The following is a 26,232-nucleotide window of genomic DNA, read 5'->3' on the forward strand; positions in this document are numbered from 1 at the left end:
AAATATGATGCTCTAAATCAAATAAAAGTTTGAAAATAAATGATGTATTTTTAAATGCTGCAACAAATGTTCACAAAAAGTAACTATAATTAAAACCAGTTAAACAAAATCAAATGTTTGAATCATGCTTAACCAAATGCCAGGCTGGAGAGCTGAACCTAAAGTATCCGTAGAAAGATTTCAACATCTGAGCAGTTTTTAATGTTTTTATCACATATAAATGTCACAGCAGTGGGTCCTGGCCCAATGCTTTGTGTTTTTGGTTTTCTTTGACTCTTGTTTTTCTTGGTTTTTGTTCTTCTTATTTATCAGGCTCTCAGTAATCTTAGTTCTCCCTCCCTCAGTGTTCATTTCAGCCTGTGTTTAGTTTCTGTTCCCGTGTCCCACGTTTCATCGTTTCATGTCGAGTCAGCCCTGTCTCTCTGTTTCCTGTGTCTCCCCAGTCAGCCCCGCCTCCCTCGGGCACTCATGTGTGATACAGAGTAATAAACCTGACTACATTTGCTACACTCTCTTTATTACCTGTTACTTTAAAATTCATACACTAATTATGTCTGCCCATCTCTCTAATGTGAAGGTCAAAGGTCAACATCCCAGTGACATAAGAATAATCCCAAAGGGGCAAAGGCAGCGGTTAATTTAGCACATTTAGCATTAAGGGTACAGCAAGGATATACTTTTACTTATTGTGGCAGGGGTGTGGTCTCTGGCCTGCTGCAGTGGAGGCTGGTGGCGGGACGTTGGACGGCACAGGTGAGGGTGATGGAGCTCATGACTCTCCCCTTTATAGTGACGGAGGAGACTGGCGTGGGGGAAGCGTGTAGTGGAGGAAGCCGAGGAGAGAGCTGGTTTCTGGCTACAAAGACGGCGTCAAACCAGAAAAGATTGCTCGTGGTCAAATGTCAAAGGAGCTTGCAAAGAAAAGCGTCTGGACTTCTTTAAGTTACTTGAAGACGTTTCACCTCTCATCCGAGAAGCTTCTTCAGTTCTAAGGTCAAATGGTGGAGAGTCCCAGATATAAACCTAGTGGGAGTATCCCCCCCCAGAGGGACAAAAGGACCCCCTGATGATCCTCTAATCGCCTGAGCCAAGGTGTGAAACTGGGTGTGGGCCCCAATCAGCCAGAGTTTCGGGTGAGTTCATTGTGAAACCTGGCCCCACCTTATCATGCGAATTCCTGAGATCAGATGGCCCAGGATGTGAGTGGGCGTTAAGGCGTCTGGGAAGGGATCTCAAAACTGGATTATTGATGGCAGAGAGTTGATGTCGTAAACCCCGCCTCTGTTCAAAGATGGTCGCTCACAGTTGACATTGATGCTTCTTCAGTGTTGGGAAGGTTACTTTTAAAATGTATTCCATTACAGAATACAGAATACATGCCCTCAAAATGTATTCTGTAACGTATTCTGTTACGTTACTCAATGACAGTAACGTATTCTGAATACTTTGGATTACTTAATATATTATCATGCTTTTTACAACAACGTGAATGTACTATTGCTGTGTGATTTATTACTATTACTGAAGGTCCGCGACTCCGAACTGTAGTAAAGGGACCTCTGACTAATACGGCGGGGTCCCTGTCGGCTCGTAGCCGAAAACTAGCTTTACTTTGTTGTGTGGGTCAACTTTTCTTGCGAGAGACAGAGAGAGGCGTTGAAAGACTGCTCCAACGGAATTTATTGTTTTCAGAGGAAAACACGAACACGGTGTACAGTCGAGTCTTAATAGCTTACTTACAACTGGGCTCGTCAGGCACTCTTCTTGGCTGAAGTGGTTATTATTATATTTACATGCTTCCAGCTCCCGTTTTTCCTTGATGACAACTCCTACCTTTCCACTCCCCTTTTTCTCCCTCCTCGCGTTCACAGACCCATAACGTGTATGGCAGTCCATTCTCCCTGCAGCACGGACTACACTGCCCATGATGCTACATTCTTTAGAGCTATGCTTGTAGCATTCTGCCTGTTAGCTTAGCACAACAACAACAACGAAAAGGCGCTCTCTCACCCAGGAAACACACAGTCGCAGAGAGAGAGAGAGAGAGAGCGTCGCCCTGTAACCATGGCAACCATGGTAACGCTGCCGCCTGGAACAATAGAACGTAGCTGTCAAACAAAACCTAAACAGTCCTGACCCGCGAAAAAATGAAACAGGAGAGTACCGCAGTGTAATCCATTTATTTCAACAAAGTAACTGTATTCTGAATACCACCTTTTAAAACGGTAACTGTAACGGAATACGGTGAAACTGGAGCACGAATCGATCTGGGAGCTTTGATGAGAGATCAGCTGAAGTTTGACTGCAGCCTGATTCACTTTAGGACAACCAGTTTGCTTTTAATGTTTTTCTGCCTGATTCATTCTGATACACAAACACAGGCTGAACGGTGTCTGTGCTCCCACATCCTCAGTGTCTCAGCACCTCTGCATCCTTCACTCACTTCTTAGCATGCAGGACGTGTGTGTGTGTGTGTGTGTGTGTGTGTGTGTGTGTGTGTGTGTGTGTGTGTGTGTGTGTGTGTGTGTGTGGGGCACAGGGGAATGTGGGACTTTGTCCTGATGTGAATGTGTGTGTGGATCTTCTCCTCCCGGCCCATCACAGTGAGGAATGGAGGTGGTGTCAGTGTGGGTCAGTGTCACTGGGAGCTGTGGGCGTCTCCACAGTGGGCCTGGGAAACTTTGAAAAGATGTTTTCTTCTTTCGGCCATAAAATCCAGATCTTGGTTTCCTCTTTGTGAGCACAACAGAGACTCCCCTTGTTTCTTACACAGCCCCCCTTTGGCTTTCATGCACACACACCCACTCAGGGAATAAAGTCACTGCAGCCATTTAGCTGCTTCTCAGCACTCGCTGCATAACCTGAGGTTGGTCAGCCGGTCGACTCGTCGTGCATAGTGACAAATGAGGGATTTCAAATATTTCCAAAGCGATGCATCAGGTTTCTTTGCAGATGAAGTGAGACGTGGATGTTTCACAGCACCAATGAAGATTGTGTTTAAGTGCAGCCGGGCGCACGCTCCCCCAGCGACGCCAGCTTCTTCTCACCGTGCAAACACTTTGATTTGAAATAGATTACAGCCGTGAGTGTTTGACTGTGATGGACTGGTGATGTGTTCAGGGTCGCAGGTTTCCACCCGCCTCGTCTCTTTGCATGCAGTGAAGGAAACTATGCAAACTATGCAAGGTGTGCAGTAACAGGTCTGAACAAACCAGCAGCAAATAACTTCCAGTCTCCACAGGTTCAGTGCAGCTGGTGTAACAAAACATTTGGTTACAACATATTAATGTTCGCACACTGCTGTAAAAACAGTTTTATTAAAATGAACGTGCACTTTTGTAGAAGCTCGTGGTGAACGCTCCACTGCCTTTGTTTTATTGTTACTATTATGTTGTGATGGGTTGAACAGGATGACTTGAGACGTGTGCGATGTGACAGAATAGACAGATGGAAGCCTTCATGTTGGATCAGAACGACGTCGGGCTTGTTGGTCTGCTGTGGTTTGATCAGAAGACTTCCTCAGATCAGCACCGTGGCCCTCCTCTTCCTCTCCCCCATCTGCTTCTTCTAGCAGCTTCCAACACACTGAGGTCTCTGACAGTGAGAGTGACTCCAGTGTTCCTGTAACTTTGAAGCAGAGGTTCAAGACAGATTTGATCTTTCCTTTCCTTCTGTTTGGGATTGAAGTGATGTAATATCAGGGGGGGGCAGGGGGGGCTATGATGTCCTGTCATTCTCATGTAAATCTGTGTTGGGAACATTAATGTTTAGTAAATGTGAAGTTAGCAGAGCAGTTTTGGTCTGAATCACTGACGTCTTTCTTAAATACTGCAGGAACAGTTAGGAGTGTAACTGTAATCTGTAACTGTAGTTTGGCTGAGCTGGAGTCTTTGGGTTCATCATGTCGTTGGATGCTCACCTCCTGCAGCTGCTGGCTGCTCTCCCAGATGAGAGATGATATCTGAATGTCCTTTATAATAACCTTAATTCACCTCGCACACACACAATGAGCTGTCTAATCAGCTGACCGGAGCAGGTGCTGTGTGTGAGAGCGATGTTGGGGTTGTGAGGGCCCAAAGAGCTGAACATGCAGCACCTTAAACCAACATTTCCTCTGGAGTTAAACACTCTCCCTGTCTGTTCACATACAGGTCTGTGTCCTCTGTACAAACCGCCGGTGACCGTAGCAAACTGGCAACCAGAGTAATGGTAAATGCACTGGTTCTTATACAGCACTCTTCTACCCTCCCTAAGCACTAAACCAGTTCCAGAGCATCTAATAAAAGCACTGGCAGCAACAGGGGCCAGTATCCCGCCCAAGGTGACTTTGGCACGCAGACTGGAGCAGCCGGGGATCGAACTACCAACTGACGTCCTGAGCCACAGTCGCCTCTTTTCCAGTAGAACATAACTGCCTCAGCTCTACTCGACTCTGTCTCTCAGTTACAGTTGAGCACCACCTCGGTGTGGGTGGGGCTGTTACAGCAACACAACCTGGAAGTCCCGTGACGCAAACACAACAAGCGATGACATCCCGGTGATGGAACATCTGCACCCCGTCACTGGACATCCTGTGTAGCCGTTTCCCTCGTTGCCAGGCAGGTTTGAGTCTTGAAGGGTTCGCTCTCATAACTGATCCAGTGATGTCACTTCCTGGCCATCAGCGGCATGTATCTGGGACACAAACTGGGCTTGGAACTGGGTGAGAGATGAAACTCTGAGAAGCTCTTCAGACGACGCTGACCTGCATGACTGAGGACCTGCACAGACTTGCTGCCTTGCTCTTTGTGAGGAACGTCCTTCAGGAGTATGAAAGGGAAACTAGCAGTTTATTGAAACCAGCTCCGCTTCAACCTCAGATGCACACAAAGTAGACTCGTTCCCCAAGAGTTTGCACTTTGGATCCCAGGTATCGAACCAGCAACCCTCTGATTAGCAGATGAGCCAGTCGGGCTACAGCTACCCTACGTGTGTGTGTGTGTTGCCTTTTCATTCACATAATCCATCTTATCTCTAATGAAAAAGCCAAATGAAATCCTCAGATTTGCCCCTCAGGTTCCCACAGTGTTCAGGTCACACCAGGCCACAGTCCCACATTTGAGCCACGACTGTGGGTCACACAGAGCATGTCCTTTAGCCTTCTTTGTTTTTGGATTGTGTGCCACAGAGTCTCCCTGAAGATGATTTTGGCACGTTTGCTGAGATTGTTTGAAAAACAAGCTAAAGAACACGTCCACGATGTGACAGCAGCTGTGGGCCTCGATGGAGCCCACGTTTGTCCTGGAGGCGTCCTCTGTGGAGTGAGGCCGGCTCACATGGTTCAGTCTGAACAGGGTGAAGCTCCAGCTTTGACCTCATTAACTTCCAGTAGTGGAAAAGCAGCTGTAGCTGCATTTTTCATCACTATTGATGAGATGCTGCTATGACCTGCTGTTAGTGGGAGCTCAAAGCCCGAGGCCATCATTAAGATCTGTGTGGGTCTGTGTGGGTCTGTGTGTGTGTGGGACACTCACTGAGTAGTAGTCCACTGACCGACCCAAACACGGTGACTTCATATCACAGGAAATATTCAGCTCAGGCTTCTGTCTGACGCTTTGCTGTCTCACATTTAAATCACAAAGGTTGTTTCTACAAACACCCACTCATCTATCGTCCTCTTACACACCGGTCACAGACCCACTGCTGAACTCACAATATCATTTATTTTCCTTGTGTTTGATTGGTGGTACAGTTGTTTTATTTTGTGTGTTTGTTACACAGGAAAGCTGTTATTGATCAGTTTGAGAGTAAAACAGAAACTGTGAGTGTAAATGTGGAGATTACAGAGGTTTCATGCTGTAACCTACAAAATGCTTTGTGCAGACGAGTCAGTGAAATCAATCAATCATCCTGATTTCTTTAGCTCATGAACACAGTGTGGGGTCAGTGTTAACAACATGGTGCAGAAAGGAAACACAAGCGTGGAGTCGGTGGGATTGTGCAAACGGTCGCTCGTGCATCAATCAGCTCCAGCTGTGATGCATCTCTTTGATTAGTGGGAGCAGCAAACTCCATCCAGACAGCTTCCTTTGTTTTTTTCACTTGACTGATCGATCAGCGCACAGCTCCGTTTAGCACACACGCCATCTTTAACGACGGCGTGGAGTCTGTGCCCTGTTCCTCCCACACACGAGTGTTCGTTCATGTTCGGCCTTGTGTCTGAGCGTTTCCTCTCGGTGTGTCTGTAACGAGGAAGCCACGGGCAGGTCGCACACAAACGTGTGGCTGCCGAGTGTGCGAGTGTGGCAACGTGTGGCAACTATTCTGGTTTGCCAGCGACGTTTCCAGATAAACACTGGTGGCAGCTGCTGCCATGGCAACACCATTGTGCTCCCTCCCTCCCTCGCTCGTCTCCCCTCCCTCTCCCCAACCACTCCTCTCTCTCATGCTCCGCCGGCTCAGAGAGCGAGGACCAGAGAGGAGAGAGGTCAGCTCGATTCAGAGGACAGAAAGAAGAAAGGAATAACCCGGAGTGGACGGGGACAGGATGAGCGAGGACAGCCACTCCCACTACAGGCTGGACCCCAGCGATCGCCTCAACGGGCTGGGACAGAGGAGGAAGAGACCCAAGAAGGTAAACGAATAGATGGAGAGCCACGTGGTGCAAAGTGTGTAAGGATGGAGCACCCCACCCTGCAAAAAGAGAAAGGAGGTGGGGTTAGGTGAGGTTTGTTTATGTGCAGACGAGCGTCCACATGATGTTAGGAGCACCGAACCATCTCTCACCCCGTCGTCTCCTGTGGAGTGTGTGGCTGCTCCCCCACAGCAGTTGTATCCTCTCTCATATCCTCCGTCTCCTGGTGTTGTGTTGCTCCACAGTGAGTCGTAGTAGGAGGCTCACATGCTGTCAGGGTGGGTCCCTGCTCGCCCTTTGTGTGCCTGTCGTTGGGGGTTTTGGTGTTTGCAGCTATCAGGAGGTTTGTGTTGTAGCCTGATGTGAGAAGTGTTGTTATTATTATCATCATTTTTAACATTTCTGCAACACTACAATAAACAGACACACACCCATCAGCCTGTTTACAGATCTATACGCCCATAAAGACGTGAAACACACATTGCACAAATCTACTATAACGTGTTCATATGTGTTATAAAATAAAGAGGTAAAGTATTAGCTGTTCAGGTTGATTCATAAATATGACCTCAGCACGTGAAATCCTTCTGCTGACATCCCTAAAAGCTCGTCAGACCAACGAAGCCGTACAACACAAATAACCAGACCAAACCAGGGTTGTGCGTCTGTTGTTGAGAACATTGTCAGTAAACCACAGATCAGTGTTTATGTACCAGTGACGTCCTGTCAGTCTCGATGTAATGATTCCTAACAGCGCATCTTTGTGTGCCACCTGCTCGCTCAGCAGCTACACAACCCAGGAGCTCAGTTTTGAAACAAACCTTAGCACAGTGTTTGTGTGTCCGCCGGGAGTGATGTCTCACTCCGTTTCCATCCTTTTCTCGTGAACAGCGATCTGGTGTTTCTGAGGACACAGAAGCATCCAGCGTCATTATTTTTGTGTATGTCGTGTGAGCTGAGAGCTGTAACCAAAGGTAGTGAGCGCGTCGGCCTTTAACGTCGCGGCTGGTTGTGCGATCGCGTCGCCGCTGAACTCGTGTGGCCTGAAACTGAGAGTTTGTCTCAGGGATCTTTACATTTGAAGTCAGGTAAACAGGAGCAATCATCCAGTGAACTAACAGAACATTCAGGAGCATTTACTCTCATGAATGTCAGACAAACTGAGGTTTGTGTGTCAGTTAGATTCTTTAAGTCATTAAAGTGTCTCTGTTAGGAAAAGCATCTGTTTCCTCCACTTCTGCAGAACTGCGTGACCTGTAGCATCATTGCAGGAAGTATCCTGTGACAATGAGTGACTGCACATCATCATTATCAACACATAAACCTGTGGTCTGGACCTGCACTTCTTATTTTTACTGTCTGGTTTTGTGTAAAGCAGCACTTCAGTAAGCACCTGTGAAGCACACAGTCATAGTCGAGTAATGAAGCGATCCATATGTGAAACATATTCCACGTCTACAGGATAGTGGAGGTTACATGGGTCAACCTGGCAAACTGTACCAGCACATGTGATCACACTGATAGCAGAACACAGGTATGTGAGTCTCTACGACGAGGTCAGAAACCAGTAACAAATGTTTCATGTGATTCGTTTTTCTCCAGTTTGTCTGCAGTGAACCTTAAATACTCACTGAACCAGCTGTTTCCTGATGTGGTGACGTGTGTCGGTGATGAAGCCAACACTCTGTCCAGTGTTGGGCAAGTTACTTGAAAAAAGTAATCAGTAACTAATTACTGATTACTTCCCCCAAAAAGTAATCCCGTTACTTTACTGATTACTTATTTTCAAAAGTAATTAGTTACTTAGTTACTTTTTAAAAACCCGATTTACAACCTGAGTAGGTGATAAAGCGATAGATCTTTCAGCCCAATTCTACTTTTTCTGCATAATCCATCATACAAAATGTAATCAAATGGAAAAGTCTCTTTTTAAAACTTGTTTTATTAGTTTTAATCTTTTAACTTTATGCATCAAGCAAACATTTAATTATCTGCAACATTCTCTGACTGGAAGAAATTAGTTTAACATTTAAACCTATTTTCTGCACATTCCAGCTCATAAAATAAAATATTTTTTGTGTTTACACTCAGTCTTTCAAATAGATGCAAGTAAAACACAGCAGAAAATAAATAAAGTCAAAGACTCAGCGGTCCTGTTGCTCTATTTTCACCTGTAAAGCAGGAGCAGGGTAGGCGGAGGTTTACCCTGGTGCAGGTGTGCCGCGGTCAGTGGAAGAATCTGCGAGTTTCTCTGTGAGTTTCCCATTACATCGTAGCTACTCGGTGCTTGTTGGAAGTTTAGGGGTTTTTTCGCTGTAAAAAGAAGTTTTCTTCCCACGCACAGCGGACCCTAATGTTTTTGTCACTTTTTATGGAATCAAACTCAAAGTAAGGTCAGTACTTCCATGCTTTAAACGCTGCACGCTCATACTCTCTCTGCACTCGATATGTGATCCATTGTTGATCTGCACACAGCTGTTGTCACTAACGTCGCACTCGCTTACGTCACTGTCGTGAGACATTCTCGCAAAAAATCACGGTTTTAGTAACGCAGTAACGCAGCGTTCCTACGGGAAAGTAACGGTAATCGAATTACTGTTTTTGCAATAGTAATCCCTTACTTTACTCGTTACTTCAAAAAAGTAATCGGATTACGCGTTACTGGAGCGTTGTTCTCCTCTGTAACAAAGCAGTGATAAAGGAATAGATGCTGATTTTATTAACTTGTGTCTTTGTGCTGCTGGATTCAGTCTGAAGCAGGCAGCAGTGCTGAACCTACCAGTGTAAATGTGATGGTGGAAGCAGAGGCCATCACTTGGCAGTGCTAAACACAATAAAAGACTCACAAGTTCCTGCTCAAAGGTCAGCTGCCTTCAGATCAATCATTAACCTGCAGCAGGTTGTGGCCTGATGTGTTTGTAAGAGTTTCACTTTCAGGAGGAGAAGATTTAAACGAGTCACACAAATGTGAACTACAAAGTCTGTGACACACAATTTATGCAAACTGCATGAAATCTGACCTGAAGAAATCCAGTCTTCTGCCTGTTGTGGTTGTGACAGCTGCTCGTAGGAGAGTTTGTTTGTAGGAGGTGGAGATGTTCTCAGATCAAGTGCGTAATCGTCTCTTTGTGTAGACGCTAAAAGCTGTGAGCCAAAACTCTCTGCTCTGAAACTCTTCACTCAGTCCTCACGCTGAGAGTTTAGAGGCTGAACTTCTTGTTCCTCCATAACACTTTTCATGAAACAGCAGAAATGAGCTTGTGTTTCTCAGCAGTGCGCACACAGAGAACCGATCCTCTCTGCTCAGTCTGAACAAATCAAAGTGAAACGTCAGTGAAAACACAGCTGCTGATCAAACTGTGTCAGATTAATGCCTCAATGTTTCACTGTGAGGTTAAAAAATACATAAAAATGATTTAAAGAAGTAGGAGGCAGATTTTCACAATAAGAGCACTTTGTTTTTAATTCAGTTAATGTCAAACTGTCATCAACACCTCTGTGTTGTCTCTGAGCAGATTCAGGCATTACTCAAATAATAAAGGCTTTTTTTTTTACTATTATACTTTTCATTAGTCTCCAGGTTGATGATTATAAACAGAATTATTAAAGTTTTTATCATTTCAGGCTGAAAATCAACATGAATTTGGTTCTAATCAAAGAAGCTCCTTTAATGTGTGTCATTAAAATCCTCACACAGGCTTAAAAAGGCGACATTAACATTAAAATAAATGAAAGAAGCTTCAGCTGAGAGCTTCATGCAGTCATCATCAGCAGCTCATAGCAGTCACAGCTCTTTATTACGCAGCTTTGCAGGAATTAAAGTGGCTGAAGTGTCAGAGTTTGTGTGAGAAGCTGCTTCATGGACAGCTGTACACACGTCTTTATTATTTCTTCATAAATCAAACACACAGGTTTGTCTGCAGATGATTTAAAGTGTGTCGTTGTGCAGTTAAAGCTGTTTGTGTGACGCCCTGACCTCCTGTGAATGAAACAGCCAATCAGATCCATCAGAGAGAGAGCAGGAAGTGTTGTGTGTTTGTGACAGAACAAGGAAACAGTGATGATGATGAACATAAAGGTCCTCTGATGTTTCCTGTTACAGTAACGCTTGTTCATCTGTTGCTCTCCTACACTTTCCTATAAATAAAGGAGAAAAAGTCCGTTTAGTTTCATTTCCTACAGCTCAGAGTTACACTTCACATTCCTGCTGTCACATCAAAAAGCTTCACTTTGGTCCAACATCTACATGTTAACATGAAACACAGACAGACTCAGAACATCTGGAACATCTGCACTTTGACCCAAACTGTTATAGCAGGATATTTTCTGCATATTTCTTATGTTGGACCTGTTTGAACTGTAAACGACCTGTAATCATCTGTAAATGGTGTGAGGCACACTGAGGCCACCTACAGGGCAGCTGGGGAACAGCAGGGATCTGAAATCATACGAGACGTTAGTGAGTGAGAAGAACAAACGGACTTAAGATGGCTCGAAGTGATCAAAGTTGATCTAAAACAGAAGATAAATCCACTGATTCTTTGTAAAGTTCATCTGCTGCTCACATGAATCCATGAAAGATTTATTTCACTGAATGTTTCTTCAAAGCTCATTTCAACCTGTTGAAGTCATGAATGAAAGTGCAGACTGAGAGTGGATCACATGATGTTTGAGGTGTGTCATGTGACATGTTCAGTATTGTCACACATGTCTAGATTGTCCCTGATATCATAACTGCTCAAACACTGATGATTATATTTGAAGAATTATTCCTGATGGCAGCAAAGTTTGAATGGAGCTCTCTGTCTGTGCTGATTTGTCGCCCTCTGGAGGTCAAAGCACAAACCTACAGGGCAGCTGGGGAACAGCAGGGATCTGAAATCATACGAGACGTTAGTGAGAAGTTAGAACAAACGGACTTAAGATGGCTCGAAGTGATCAAAGTTGGTCTAAAACAGAAGATAAATCCAAAGCAGCATCAGATGAATGTTACCATTTCCAGTTACGGTGCCCTTCATCTAATATGGAAATGTGTTGTTTGTTTTTGCCGTGTTGTTGTTCTTCCTATTGTGTTTAGGCCAGAGATGCTCTTCAAACAGCTGACAGACATGACCACATTACAAGAACATGGTGTGAGTCCGATTTGATATTCCAGTCAACGCTGAGAGACCTTAACCAGGAAGTCAGAGGTCAGCTGATGCTGCGAGCAGGAAGTGAACCAAGGGAAAGGTCCACTCTACTCAATCTCAAAGAAAATATGCTGGTATTTGTTGATGTTGATGGTACAATAAAAATATATAATATAATAAATAATAAAATATCATGTGATGATGAGATGTGTTGTTGGTGTTTGTATTTTCTGTAAATGTCTTTTTTAATGTAAATGCTTTGTTCCAGACGGACAGGGAATCAGTTGCTGTACGATGACATCATCTTGATGTTGACGAGGAGGGCGAGAAAAACTAGTTTTGTCCTGCAGATGGCGATCTTGCACCATGTTCAGAGAGCCGACACTTTGATGGTGCTGCTCTACTCAGCTTACTTTAGCCTGGGTTGGACTCTATATGAGCAGCTTCCACTCTGGTTTCACTCTTAAACACACTTGTTTGATTTCACTTGTAAAAGTTGAAGAATAAATATTTTATTACAAAATTATTTGTTGATGCATTTTTTTAGGGTCAAATATCTTGTTTGATTTGAGGAATGAACTGTTAGGGTGGAAAAAGTGAATCAGGTTAAAATAGTGGTGCTTTATATCAGTGAAGATGTATAATGTAATTTAAAATGTTGATGATGGGTTGTAGTGGGCTTGTACTTACAAAACTGCCTCATTTTATTGGAACGATCCACAGTTGCATCCATTCACGGATGACATCTGACATCATTTGACATCTGGTCTGAACACGTTTGTACACAAGATGCCTCAGTTCTGGATGTTCCCACAGACTCCTCTGTGCACCTAAAGAAAAGGTCAAAGGTCAGCAGCACATGTAGTTGGGACAAGTCTTCAGTCGCACAAACTACACAATCATTTTCCTCCAATGACGACTTTTCACTTGCAGAAATGGTCCTGTGTGATTTCCAGGCTGTGATATAAAAACTAGTTCCTAATGGCAGCGACTCACTCAGTAAACATGTGTTTCCTTCACCAACCTCACACACAGATCCAATAAGATCAGGAAGTGGGCAGTATAGTACAATATGTGTTATTCTGTGCTGCACTGCCCAAACTAAAGATCTGCTGAAGTGTTGGAAATGATCCAGATGTTTATTTTGGACGATACAGCAGAAGATCAGACATGAAAGTGGAGATAACACAGAAGACCTGCAGCAAAGGTCAGAGGTCAGACTGGGCCCTGGATTCAACAATGAGCCAATGATCATCAAGCAGTGACTAAAGCAGAGCCCTGACGTTCTGACATTCATCACACAGTCAGAACAAATGTCTGCTGATGACTTCATCTCATGAAACGACTGATAGATGTCAGTTCATTGATCAGCTGAGCTGCTGATCTTCATCGTCACAGAAACATTCAGCTTGTTTCAATCAGTAAATAACTCCCACTACTCCCAGTTTGAACTGTTCCCACTCAAAATGCTGTGAGAACAATGATCATTGTAGGACTTCACAAACATCACGTGTTGTTTTCCACATGTAAGATCAGCAAACACACAGAAACTTCCTGTTGCCACACACGGCCTCTAAAATCTCTTCCACGCTTTCTGTCTGAAGTCCACTCTCTGTGTCGGATCCACAGGAAACAACAAGATCTTATTAACATGGTTTTCAATGTGTCTCCTTCCAAAAAGTCCAACCAATGAACAAATGTGTGTATTTGTGGAGGCCGAACAAAAGCATGACACATTTCTCTGTTTCTATAAACTGGAGTCAAACACAAACATGAAGAGTTTCACTGACAGACTCCAAAATGCCCCCACAGTGGATCAAAGGGAAATCCTACAGTGTGGCCAGAGACTCTTAATGGCTCCAACATCAACACATCCACAATGTTGGATCCAGTTCTGCCTCACAGAGTTACTAAGACACACCCTCTGCCAGCATCACAACAGCTCCACCTGCTTCACCTGCCTCCTCAGCATCTGTACACCTGAAGAGAAAAGAAAGGCTCCAACAGCTCAAATCTACAAAGGATTCATGAAGTTTCATCCAACAATAACATGTTTGCCTTCCACAGTGTGCTGTTAGACACCACTGTACCTCTGCCATTTCAAAAAGAGCAGCTTGGGAACATTTTGGCTCCAAACACTTTGTGTTTAAGTTCTTTGTTTTCTTTGTGAAGCCGACAACATCTGGAGCTTTGTGACTCATAGAAACATCATTTTGTTCTTTAGATGACAGCAGATTGGGACTGAATAATCAATCACTATCAAACCAATAAAGACAAACATGCTGATTTTACAGGAACTTTGTTGGAGAAGCTGCAAAGACATGAAACTGGTGGAGATCCCAAACCAGTTGATAGTGCTGGTTATTCCAAATAAAGCTGTTTCCCTTTGAGATGAAATGACTTTGTGTCCTGGGCCCTGTTTCAGGAAGCCGGTTTAGTGGAAAAACTGAGTAAGTATACCGTGAGTTAACGAAAACTCCGGGTTTTCGGTTTCACAAAGCGAGTTCAGATGAAGCCTCAGTGAGTCACTATGACGACACACTCCGTGAAGCTAACCTGCCCCCTAGCAGGTTTACTACAACTAACCCTGACTGTCTCCGCCCCTTTGTCGGAAACCTGACAGTAGGAAGTGTCAGACATGGCGTGCCCCTTCCTTGAAGAGCCAGTAGATCGTGAAGCACAAATTCTCCGCAGAGCTCTCCGCCGGGAGAGAGTGATTAGAGCGCGTTCGGACATTTTATCATTTCCTGATGATTTTCTGTGCGAACGTTACCGTTTCTCAGCACAATCTATAAGTTATTTGGATAACATCCTCAGGCCATATATTACTCATGTGACACATCGCGGACATGCTCTCAGTTCATTGCATATTATTTGTATTGCACTTCGGTTTTTTGCAAACGGGAGCTTTCTGTATAATATTGGTGACGCTGAGCACGTTTCCAAGGCTACCGTCTGTCGGGCAGTCAGGAATGTTACAGTTGCACTGAAACGTCTCCTGTACTCGTCTGTGGTGTTCCCCGGTCATAGACCCACAAGATTTATCAAAGAGGGATGCCACAAAATTGCAGGTATCAGGATGACCAAAACTTAATTCATGATGTGGTGATACTTGAACTACTACTTAAATTTTACATTTATTTTCACGGTTCCCAGGCGTGATTGGCTGTACAGATGGCACTCACATTCCAATCATTGCTCCTTCAGTAAATGAAGGAGACTATGTGAACAGGAAGTCTTTCCACAGCATCAATGTACAGGTACATAGTTCCCTGTAGCATTTCAAACTAACAAATTATTTCATTATAGTAATGGATGCTAATTTGTGTTCTCTGCACTGTGAAGATCATATGTGATGCTGCCAACATTATCACAAATGTGGAAGCCAAGTGGCCAGGCTCTGTTCATGACTCACAAATATTCCGTGAATGTACACTGAGCACAAAATTTGGACATGGTGAGTTGAGAATACTGTAAAATATATAAAGACCAATTGCTTCAGGGACATTTGAACTGAAGTGTATCCTTCTGTCTTAGGAGAGTTCACTGGCTACTTGCTTGGTGATAGGGGGTATCCATGTTTACCCTATTTGCTTACCCCTTACCCTGACCCTGAACCGGGCCCACAGCAGCGATATAATCTGGCTAATTGCAGGACAAGAGCCAGAATTGAAATGACTATCGGAATGCTTAAGGCCCGGTTCCAGTGCCTGCAAAGACTCAGGGTCACCCCAGAAAGGGCATGTGACATTATTGTGGCATGTGTGATTCTTCACAACATTGCCACAATTAGAGGAGAACACTGTCCTTCTGAACCAAACATCAGCAGTGATCCAAACCATGAACATCCTGACCCTCCCACGGACATACAAGATGGAAGCGCAGTCAGAGACACCATATGTCACAATCATTTCTTTTGACCCATCACCTCAACATGTTGAAAGAAGAATAAACAGATTTTTTGTTCAACTGGCTTTATTGGTCGCCTGTATTTCCTGTACACAAAGTATTAAAAGATGTAAACCTCATAAAGTGTCTCTGTTGCTTCCTCCTCTGTAACAGCTGTCAATGTTTCTTCATTATTTTCCTGTAGTAAAGAAATAGACAACATTGCTGTTCTACTGTAAACTCATATAATCTGTGGAGTATTACTCACAACTGCATGTTGGTCTGGCTCAACAGGAGGCTGCACCAGATGCAGTACACCACCACCATCAACTGATAGAATATGAGGTTTATACAGGTCACTTATAACTTACAAGGGACCAAATGGCAATTAACAAACATACCAATCACCTTACACTTCATTGTCATTATGCTCTCAAAGACAACCAAGACTGAGGGAAGGCAAAATCAGTCGGAAAATAACTTCACTACAAAATAATCCATTATGGTAAAGAGTTTATCAAATGAATGAGTAGCACTGCAAAGGTGACTGTGAAGAAAGGATGTATGCACATCATGTATTATTTTGGATTTACCCCTTATGTAGGCACTTGTGTCTTGCGGGGTTATTGACTCAGAGGATGTCCCCGCAGAGATGCCTTCGGCCACAGGGCGCCCACTGTTTTGGCTGAGGGCCAACTGCTCAGCCTCTGTGAGTGGTGGTGGTGGAGGACCCCCACCTGTTTTTCGGGCCTCCGCTTTTTTTCTGTTGGCTATAACGGGTCACATTTGAGCACACAGAGTAAGCAAATATGTACTTGTAATGTGCTCAGATAATTTCAATAAGTGCTTACAGAAAGAAAATTAATGTAGCCTCTAACTGCAATTGATTTACATGGGACAAACAGACCAAGCACTATGGCTCATAATACAATTACACCTTACCTGTTTGGACTATATTTTTATATTTCATTTTTACTTGCTGCCAGGAACGTTTGGGGCCTGTTGGGTTGCACCTGCGCTCACATCACATCACAAAATAAAATGTATAAAATAACAAATAAAATAACATATGATAAAATAACGTGTTAAATGGGTGGAAATCCCTAGATCAATGTTTAAATTAACACTCACGCATTGACTCTGTCGGCTATGTTTTGCCATGCATGCTCCCTTTCTTTTGCAGCTGTGGCTGTGTTACTTTTTTCCGCGGAATTTGCATGTTATCGGCATATGCTGCCATCAGAATTTCGGCCTCAAGCGCTGTGAAATACATTGACCGCGCCTTCTTTCCCTCCGTCTCCATGGTGACTCGCTTAATCTGTGCTCCACTTATCAGGGCTTTATGTATCCTCGTCCGCGCGCTTCACTTGGGGTTAAAGCAACTCCGCGTTGACTGAACTAATTGTTATCAGCCTTTCTGAAACCGAATATTCCGAGTTGGACAGTTCGGGGTTACTCAACCCTGCGTATCGTTTTTCACTCTGAGTTTTCTAAACCGGCTTCCTGAAACAGGGCCCTGGGCCCTGTTTCAGGAAGCCGGTTTAGTGGAAAAACTGAGTAAGTATACCCTGAGTTAACGAAAACTCTGGGTTTTCGGTTTCACAAAGCGAGTTCAGCTGCAGCCTGAGTGAGTCACTATGACGACACACGCCGTGAAGCTAACCTGCCCCCTAGCAGGTTTACTACAACTAACCCTGACTGTCTCCGCCCCTTTGTCGGAAACCTGACAGTAGGAAGTCTCAGACATGGCGTGTCCCTTCCTTGAAGAGCCGGTAGATATCGAAGCCCAAATTCTCCGCAGAGCTCTCCGCCGGGAGAGAGTGATTCGAGCGCGTCTGGACATCTTATCATTTCCTGATGATTTCCTGTGCGAACGTTACCGTTTCTCAGCACAATCAATAAGTTATTTGGATAACATCCTCAGGCCATATATTACGCATGTGACACATCGCGGACATGCGCTCAGTCCATTACATATTCTTTGTACCGCACTCCGTTTCTTTGCAAACGGGAGCTTCCTGTACAATATCGGTGACGCTGAGCACGTTTCCAAGGCTACCGTCTGTCGGGCAGTCAGGAATGTCACAGTAGCACTGAAACGTCTCCTGCACTCGTTTGTGGTGTTCCCCGGTCACAGACCCACAAGATTCATCAAAGAGGGATTCCACAAAATTGCAGGTATCAGGAGGACCTAAACGTAATGTATGATGTGGTGATACTTGAACTACTACTTAAATGGTACATAAATTTACAGGGTTCCCAGGCGTGATTGGCTGTATAGATGGCACCCACATCCCAATCATTGCACCCTCAGCAAATGAAGGAGACTTTGTGAACAGGAAGTCTTTCCACAGCATCAATGTACAGGTACATAATTCCCTGTAGCATTTCACACCAACAAGTGATGGCATCATGGTAACGGATGCTAATATGTGTACTCTGCACTGTGTAGATCATATGTGATGCTGCCAACATCATCACAAATGTGGAAGCCAAGTGGCCAGGCTCTGTCCATGACTCACGGATCTTCCGAGAATGTACACTGAGCAACAGATTTGGACATGGTGGGTCGAAGTAACTGTGAAATATACAGAGACCAATTGCCACAGGGACGTTTGCACTGACATGTATTCTTCTGTCCTAGGAGAGTTCACTGGCCACCTGCTCGGTGATAGGGGGTACCCATGTCTACCCTATTTGCTCACCCCTTACCCTGACCCTGAACCGGGCCCACAGCAGCGTTATAATCTGGCCCATTGCAGGACACGGGCCAGAGTTGAGATGACCATCGGAATGCTCAAGGCCCGGTTCCAGTGCCTTCGTGGACTCAGAGTCACCCCAGAAAGGGCATGTGACATCATTGTGGCATGTGTGATCCTACACAACATTGCCACGATTAGAGGTGAACAGTGTCCAGCTGAACCAGACGACAGCAGTGATCCACATGATGGACATCCTGACCCACCCACGAACGTACAGGATGGGCGAGCAGTCAGAGACACCATATGCCACAACCATTTCCTGTGACCCGGCAACCCAACATGTCACGAGACAAATACACAGATACTGTGGTCAACTTGTTTTATTGCTCACCCTGTATGTCCTGTGCACAATGAATAAATGCGAATATTAGTATGTTGTACGAACACTGACATGATTCGTCCATCTATGATCACTCCACCCACCCTTAACTGTTGTTCCAGCAGTACAATCTCCAGCTTCGACTTCTGGATCTGCAGCTGGAGGTGCACCATTTCCATATCACACTTCCTTATCCTCCTGGCCAGATATGTTCTATACAGCTGCTTCACAGGGAGCTATTGCAACAAAGGACATAGCATTGGCATCCATAGTACATGCCTACTTAGGTTGGTTGTGAATGTGTGCTGGACAACCCACTGCGGAAAGCTTCGTTGTAGGAGTGGCTGGACCCTCTTCCTCCTCATTTGCAGCATCACTCTGCCGGGGACATAGTAGGTCCATGGTGTCATCATAGTGCCACATTGTAGTCAGTTGTTATATTTTCCACTGTACACTGTATACCTCATAGTGTGGCACTGATGCGGCCTCCTCTGTAGCAGCTGTCACTGTGTCGTCATCATGTGCCTGTGGTGGAGACATTTAACAACATTGCTGTTCCACTGTTGACACATGTAGTCTGTGGAGTATTACGAGTACTCACAACTGCATGTCGGTCTGGCTCAACAGGGGGCTGCACCAGATGCAGTACACCATCACCGTCAACTGGGGGAATATGGGGTTCATACAGGTCACTCATGACTTATGTGGGCGCAAATGGCAATTACCAGACATACCAATCACCATACACCTCATTGTCAGTATGCTCTCGGAGACAACCGACACTGAGGGAAGGCAAAATCAGTAGGTGTCAGGGTGGGAACGCCTTTATGAGCTCTATGTTGCATTGAGGTATATGTTCATATGTTACACTCATTGGGGAGGGTACGGAATGTACTACTCGCTCTGTCTCTGGGAACAGGGAGCTCACCCTGTGGGGGGTTAACACACACACACTTATGCAAAATTAACAGACACCGCTATGCACATAATAAAGACGTACCACTGCAGCTCGGTGTGTGTGAGTCTCTCCCTGGGCCCTCACCCGTGCAGCACGTTAACAGTTTCCAAGTGTCTCAGTGTTGTCTATTCACCTAACTGTTTGATGACTGTCATTCTCTGTCAGTAGGACAGTAACTGCACTGCGACATAGTTCATTTTGGTCATGGTGACTGTGCAGAATGGATGTGTGCACGCCATGTATTGTTTTGGATTTACCCCTTATGTAGGCACTTGTGTCTTGCGGGGTTATTGACTCAGAGGATGTCCCCGCAGAGATGCCTTCAGCCACAGGGCGCCCACTGTTTTGGCTGAGGGCCAACTGCTCAGCCTCTGTGAGTGGTGGTGGTGGAGGACCCCCACCTGTTTTCCGGGCCTCCGCTTTTTTTCTGTTGGCTGTGACAGCACACATTTGAGCATACAGAGTAAGCAAGTATGTACTTGTAATGTGCTCAGATAGTTTCAATAAGTGCTCACAGAGGGGAAATTACTGTGGCCTCTAACTGCAATTGATCTACATAGGACACACAGACCAAGCACTATGGCTCATGATACAATTACACCTCACCTGTTTGGACTATGTTCTTGTATTTCATTTTTACTTGCTGCCAGGTACGTTTGGGGCCTGTTGGGTTGCACCTGCGCTCACATCACATCACAGAATAAAATGTATAAAATAACAAATAAAATAACATATGATAAAATAACGTGTTAAATGGGTGGAAATCCCTCGATCAATGTTTACATTACCACTCACGCATTGACTCTGTCGGCTATGTTTTGCCATGCATGCTCCCTTTCCTTTGCAGCTGCGGCTGTGTTGCTTTTTTTCTGCATGATGTGCATGCTGTCGGCATATGCTGCCATCAGAATTTCCGCCTCGAGCGCTGTGAAATACGTCGCCCGCGCCTTCTTTCCCTCCGTCTCCATGGTGACTCGCTTAATCTGTGCTCCGCTTATCAGGGCTTTATGTATCCTCGTCCGCGCGCTTCACTTGGGGTTAAAGCAACTCCGCCTTGATTGAACTAATTGTTATCAGCCTTTCTGGAACGGAATATTCCGAGTTGGACAGTTCGGGGTTACTCAACCGTGAGTGTCGTTTTTCACTCTGAGTTTTCCAAACCGGCTTCCTGAAACAGGGCCCTGATATATAATAAAGATGTTGTTGTTTTTGAGCCCCTGTATTAAAAGTAGCTTAAAGTCAGCTTGAGTTTGATGTCTTTATGTCAAAGCTGCTCATGATGTTGAGCTGCTGATGGAATAAAAACAATATAAAAGCATGTAGTCCAGACTTAAATGCAGCCTGTTGTTAGCTGAGGTCCACACACAGTGTTTGACAGTGTAAAGTGTGTGAAAGGGCTGCTGGTGGAGCTCACTAGGATGAGCAGGTGACCACGAGGTGGAGAGCAGCTGGCCTGGCTTTGACCCGGGCCACGCCCCCTTTCTCTCTGCTTTGCTGTCACTTATCTTCACTGCTCTGTCCAATAAAGCTGAAAAAGGCCCCGAATCAAAGAAATCTGCTGCAGCCTCTGAAATGTCTTCTGTTTCCTTCCCGACGGCTTTTTCACCGTCAGCCCATCAGACAGTCCAGCAGCATTTATGATGATGTCATGATGTTGAAGAGGCTGCTACGGTGGCCTCCCATGACCCCCAGCCTCATCACAGCTGAGATGCAGACATTTGAAAACATTCAGCAGACAACTGAATAACAGTCCAACACAACAGTCTGTGTGCAGACACACACTGACCTTTCATAGAGTCAAACACAGCTGGTTGAGTCATTTCTCTGTGAGTCTAAAGTGAATCCAGTATTTGAAAGTCCACTTCCTGTATTTGTTGTTGAAGACTTCTTCAGCTTCTTCTCAAGGACATCAGCTGCTTGTTTGGCAGCAGAGGCAGTTAAGAAGCTTCCTGAAAAACACTGAACAGTGAGTTCACTGTGGCATATGACAGATTCAGCTTTCTGTGTGCAAATGTGTCTGTGTCGACCTTTCAAATGCTGTTGAATCCAAAACATCAGCGGCTCCTCGGCTGCTCACTTCATGCACTTCTGTCTGTGTGACAGTCCAATGACATCACAGCTGTTTCCAGCCCCAGTGTCTCAGGACTGGACACCTTTAAACATGTCGAGGATCAAACAGCGTCCAGCTAAACACACATGAAACTATCAGAGCTGACAATCATTCCAATAACATCTAATGGTTCATGTATGTAGACACAGGACTACAAGGAAATGGCTCTCAGCATCTGGCTGTGGGAACACATGAGTCCCTGTTTGTGTTCAGATTGTGTGCATGTTTTAGACGTGTGTCACATGTAGAAACACAACAATCCCACAATGACACACAGATGTGTTTGACACAGCTGTGCAGCTGTAAGTTGTTTCTAATGATTCATTGAAGCTCTTCTAACATTCTGGAGACGATCAGTACATGAATCTGTTCAACACGACAACAATTTGACTTCAGTGTGAACGTTTGCATTAAATAACCTTCTTCATCCAGCTGACAGCATCTTCATCCTATGATGTGAACAGCTCCTCCTGTTGATGACAAACCTCTGACAGGATCTGCTTGAGGAGCTTTTTCATGTGCAGCTCTCTGAGCTCAGGGCTGAGCTGCTGTTTCATCTTTAAGAGCTGCTGCCTCCTCGCCGGACTTGTTCTCCTCTTCTTCTCCTAATGACACCATTTCTGCTTCATATAAAATTCAATAAAGATGCTGACATGTATCTGTAGCAACAACATCATTGAATCTAGAACAACTGGAGCCAAACCAGTGGCTCTGCTGGGATCACTGGTGAGCCAACACTTCCTTGTTGATGCAGATTTCAGGGCTTCCTTTTGCTCCTCCGTTATAACTGTTCTCTCTTCTCAACACATGATGACACAAAGGAATCAGCAGTGACAAAGATGATGCTGAAGAGAAGCACACACTTCACACATATAACAGAGCAGTGCAGTTACACACACCTCTGCTCGACATCAGGCCTCAAACAAAGACACAAAACACTAACTTGACTCTAAACAGAAGAAACGAGCAGCTGTTTCTGTTCTGTGCTTATTTATATTTGACACACATGCTTCTCTTTGTGCAAACACACATCGCACTATAAGGGTAACCTCGCACACAATGATTGGACAGCACAGTGATGATGCTGGGAGATCCTATACGCAGCAACACAGAAACACTGAGAACTTTAAACAATGATGGAAAGTGTTATAAATGACTTGTTGGCCTCTGATCTGTCACAAACAGCTGAAACGTGTCTCTCATGAGTCACATGAAGGTTTTTGACAGAAAGGACAAAAAGTAGCTGCAGTCAGTTTGTGTCATTTTTATATTTATTCATCTGGGAGAAAAATCTGAGGGACATTAAAATGTGTTTTCAACAGAGACAAGAACATGAATATAACAGAACAGGTAAATGAACATGTTTCAAGTAAACAGCTGGACTGATCAGGTCCAAACACAGAGTGATAAACTTGTCAAACAGCTGTCATATCTTTATATAGAAGCTCTTTATAAATGCTGCTCACTGCAGTCTGTTTACTAATAATGTCAAAGTGTTAGAAACACAGAAACATCAGAATGGTCTTTGTTCACAGAAACCTGTCTGGGATCCTTTGTTGTTCTTTTGATGCAGAGTTACATTATAAATATAAAGAGTTATTTCAGAGTCTCATCAGTTTTCCTGCATGTCTTTATTTAACACATCAGCAGGGCTGAAGCTCTCATGTTAAACACACACTGATCTATGGACACGTTCATGTGTTTCTAACAGAACCAGGCTGTTATCAGCCTGCACTAACATTATGTCACACACACTGAATGTAACAGTGACAGTTTACATCATCACACAATCAGCTGTGATTGTTTCACTGTCATCAAACGAGTCAACAGGAAGTAGAATCAATAGAAACCAATCATTTCCTGACAGCATGTCTGATGGAAATAAGTGCAGATTATGTATGAAGTCTAACTGCACACAGTAACTGTGTTACAATAAGGACTTAACAGCGCCCTCTGCTGGAGTGTTTCAGTACTGCGTTAACTACAATACACCACCTCCTCCTCACACCACCTGCTACAGCTCTACTCTTCTATGACTACAGTCATCCACAGCACTGATGTGAGGTCACATGGTTCATATGTAAGGAGCACAGCTGACCTCAGGTCAGTTTAATGACTGTGAGCAGCAGCTGTGTTATTGTCACTGTGACAGGGAGACACTCTCAGACACAGCGCTCATGTCAGCTTGTTCTCATGCAGGAGGATCAGGAGCTCCATGTTTGTCTTTCTGTTTGAATCATGATGTGTTTGTGCCATCAGAGTCTGTCATGAGTACTCAGGGTTTCACAGCAGCTCTTCTGGATGCTGACGAGGACTCCAACCTCATGTTTCACCTCTCTGAGCTTCTGATGTCTGTGAACACTCGTGTTTCTTCTCTGGGCTCATCTGGACAAAAACACCTTTCTGTGTTTGGCTGCAGCCTCATTCTGACTGACAGGAAGTGTGTTATCCATGAGCTGCACTTCTGTGAGGAAGTTTCCTGCTGTGTTTCCTGTCTGTGGACAAACACGAGTGTTCCAGCTGAGGACTTGGTTCCTTCCACCTGTCCATACAGGACATCACGCTGTCTGCAGCTCTGTAAATGCAGCTCCAGGTCCTTCCACGTGCTGCTCTGTATTTGTGCAGTTTGTAGTGTGTCCTGGGAAACGTAGCACACATGGTGTTCTTCTGCTGTTTCCTCCTTTCACTGAGTGTGAAACACTGACGCTGTGCTGTTGTTCACAGAGGGGAGCTGATTCTAGCTGCAGCTGGACTCTGTCATCTAACTGAATGTGTTGGTGCTGATCACGGGGCTCTGAGGGGGGAGCAGCAGGAGGACTCTGGATGCTGACGTCAGTGTATCTGTGGAAGCTCCCACAGCGTGTCTGTCATTCAATATTGTGCTGTATATTGTATCTATGCAAAGATGAACAGACTGTGTGTTCACTGGTCTCTGTGCTGCAGCTCTGATGTCATCATCACTCCCTCCTCCACCCTCAGCAGTCCCAGCATGCTGCTGTGGTGCACCCCACCCTCACTCTACACCTGAGCCACAGACCACACCCTCCACCTCAATATACACCACAGTTTTCTCTGCTGTGGAAATGAGATCAGGAGGAAATCATCATTATTATTATTTAATAAACGCTCACATTAATGTGGGCTTATTTGTTTCATATTAGAAACATTAGTTGAGTGTTTTTAGTATAAAATGGTCAAAGTCCCTCTTTTTGCTCCTCCCCTCACCTGTGGATGGGCGGTGCTGTTACCGTGGTGACAGCTTGGATGTGTTTCAGTCCTGACTGGTTATCACTGCAGGAATCTTTCACATTTATTACAGGTAATAACTCTGATTTTTCTGTGTATTATGAGCCAAATGTATCCTGATACACACAGAGATGGATGAGCAGAGGTTGTTTTTGCAGTTTATGTAGTTACTATGGACTTAATGCACACATATTATTAAAATTAGGGCTATAACAGTTGTATTGATGTATAGCAACTTGAAATGCTCCCACAAATGGCTCCACAGCATGTAAAAATATAACAAAAGCTCTGGCGGACTTGGTTCTGTGGTCAGTCTTAAAGGGTGAAGTTAAACTCTGTAATCTTCACTGTGTCACAGAGTTCAGTGAGTCCCGTTATTCACAGTATCAATCAGATCATCAGAGAACAGCTGATCAGCAATCAGTGGTGCCAACAGCGCCTCCTGTGGTGAGAGGATGCAATAATGCAATGTAGCATTTTTCCACTCAACACTTGCAGTCATGGAAACTGTCTGTTGGATCTGTGTGACGTTGCTTTCTTGGTTAGAGTTCCTCACAAATGTCCAGATGATTCTTCTAATGAGGCGTCGACCATGTTTGCAGCTCTTTGGAAGAAAACGTCGCCCTTTGCCATCCTTACTTTTCTTTGACTTCTTCAAATGCAGCTGAACTCCAGCTGGTATTTTCTTGGACTTTGCAGCTGTTTCTGGTCATCAGTTCATTCCTGCAAACCTCTGAAGCTGAACAACAATGATGCTGCATTGCTGGCTGATCCCAAAAGGTTGATTCTGTTCATCTGGACCTTTTCAGAAACGTTTGCTCACTGATCAGGTGACTTCTTCAGTCTCAGCTGACTGCAGCTTTACAAGCTTACAAACAGCACATTTGCACAATGACTGAAAGCAGCAGCACCTGATATATATGATACTAATATAATACATATACATATATAATCCATACTAATGATGAAGGAACTGAGCTCACAGTCCATTGTTCATTCAGTGAACTACTCAGTTTATTTTGGGCCTCAGAAATGCTCACTCTGTTTGTACATCACTGTCAGCAATAGACTCATTCTGCTGTGTGGACAGGAACACATGTGACATCACTTCCTGTTTGTTTGTGACTGAAGAGGAAGAAGTTTACAAGGAATCATTTAGAAGAGTTTCAAACATCAACTGATTGAATCCATGAATCTGAAAACGTGT

General features: G+C 44.6%; 2 protein-coding genes across 11 annotated transcripts in view; both read right to left on the bottom strand.

The window, feature by feature from the left end:
- The window catches only part of LOC147337013 (protein NLRC3-like), a 504,309-nt gene that overhangs the window by 457,344 nt on the left and 20,733 nt on the right, over window positions 1-26,232 (bottom strand). The window contains exon 7 of one of the 9 annotated variants that reach the window (XM_086287167.1): window positions 26,052-26,232. This exon is cut by the window's right edge and continues 633 nt beyond it. The exons of the other annotated variants lie outside the window; for them this stretch is intronic. The gene's annotated coding sequence lies outside the window, so the exon portion shown is untranslated. Of the gene's footprint in view, window positions 1-26,051 lie in introns of those variants that run through there. 9 annotated transcript variants of the gene reach the window in all.
- Window positions 18,713-20,741, bottom strand: LOC147337027 (uncharacterized). 2 transcript variants are annotated; one of them, XM_086287231.1, is made up of 7 exons: window positions 20,465-20,741; window positions 20,276-20,346; window positions 19,927-20,103; window positions 19,313-19,374; window positions 19,174-19,236; window positions 19,030-19,089; window positions 18,720-18,947 (listed from the first exon to the last, which is right to left on the bottom strand). In XM_086287231.1, exons 1-7 carry the CDS (start codon window positions 20,635-20,637, stop codon window positions 18,720-18,722), a joined length of 834 nt encoding a protein of 277 aa, XP_086143357.1. In that variant the 5' UTR covers window positions 20,638-20,741. The 2 variants fall into 2 exon arrangements, with proteins under 2 accessions (XP_086143358.1, XP_086143357.1); XM_086287232.1 differs by lacking the exons at window positions 20,276-20,346; window positions 20,465-20,741 and having other exon boundaries at window positions 18,713-18,733; window positions 18,816-18,947; window positions 19,927-20,119.

The sequence above is a fragment of the Aulonocara sp. 'chitande type north' Nkhata Bay genome, linkage group LG3 (genome assembly GCF_057382095.1).
Source record: "Aulonocara sp. 'chitande type north' Nkhata Bay isolate Kocher_YH1m ecotype deep benthic linkage group LG3, A_spYH_male_GT1.1, whole genome shotgun sequence".
Lineage (NCBI taxonomy): Eukaryota > Metazoa > Chordata > Actinopteri > Cichliformes > Cichlidae > Aulonocara > Aulonocara sp. 'chitande type north' Nkhata Bay.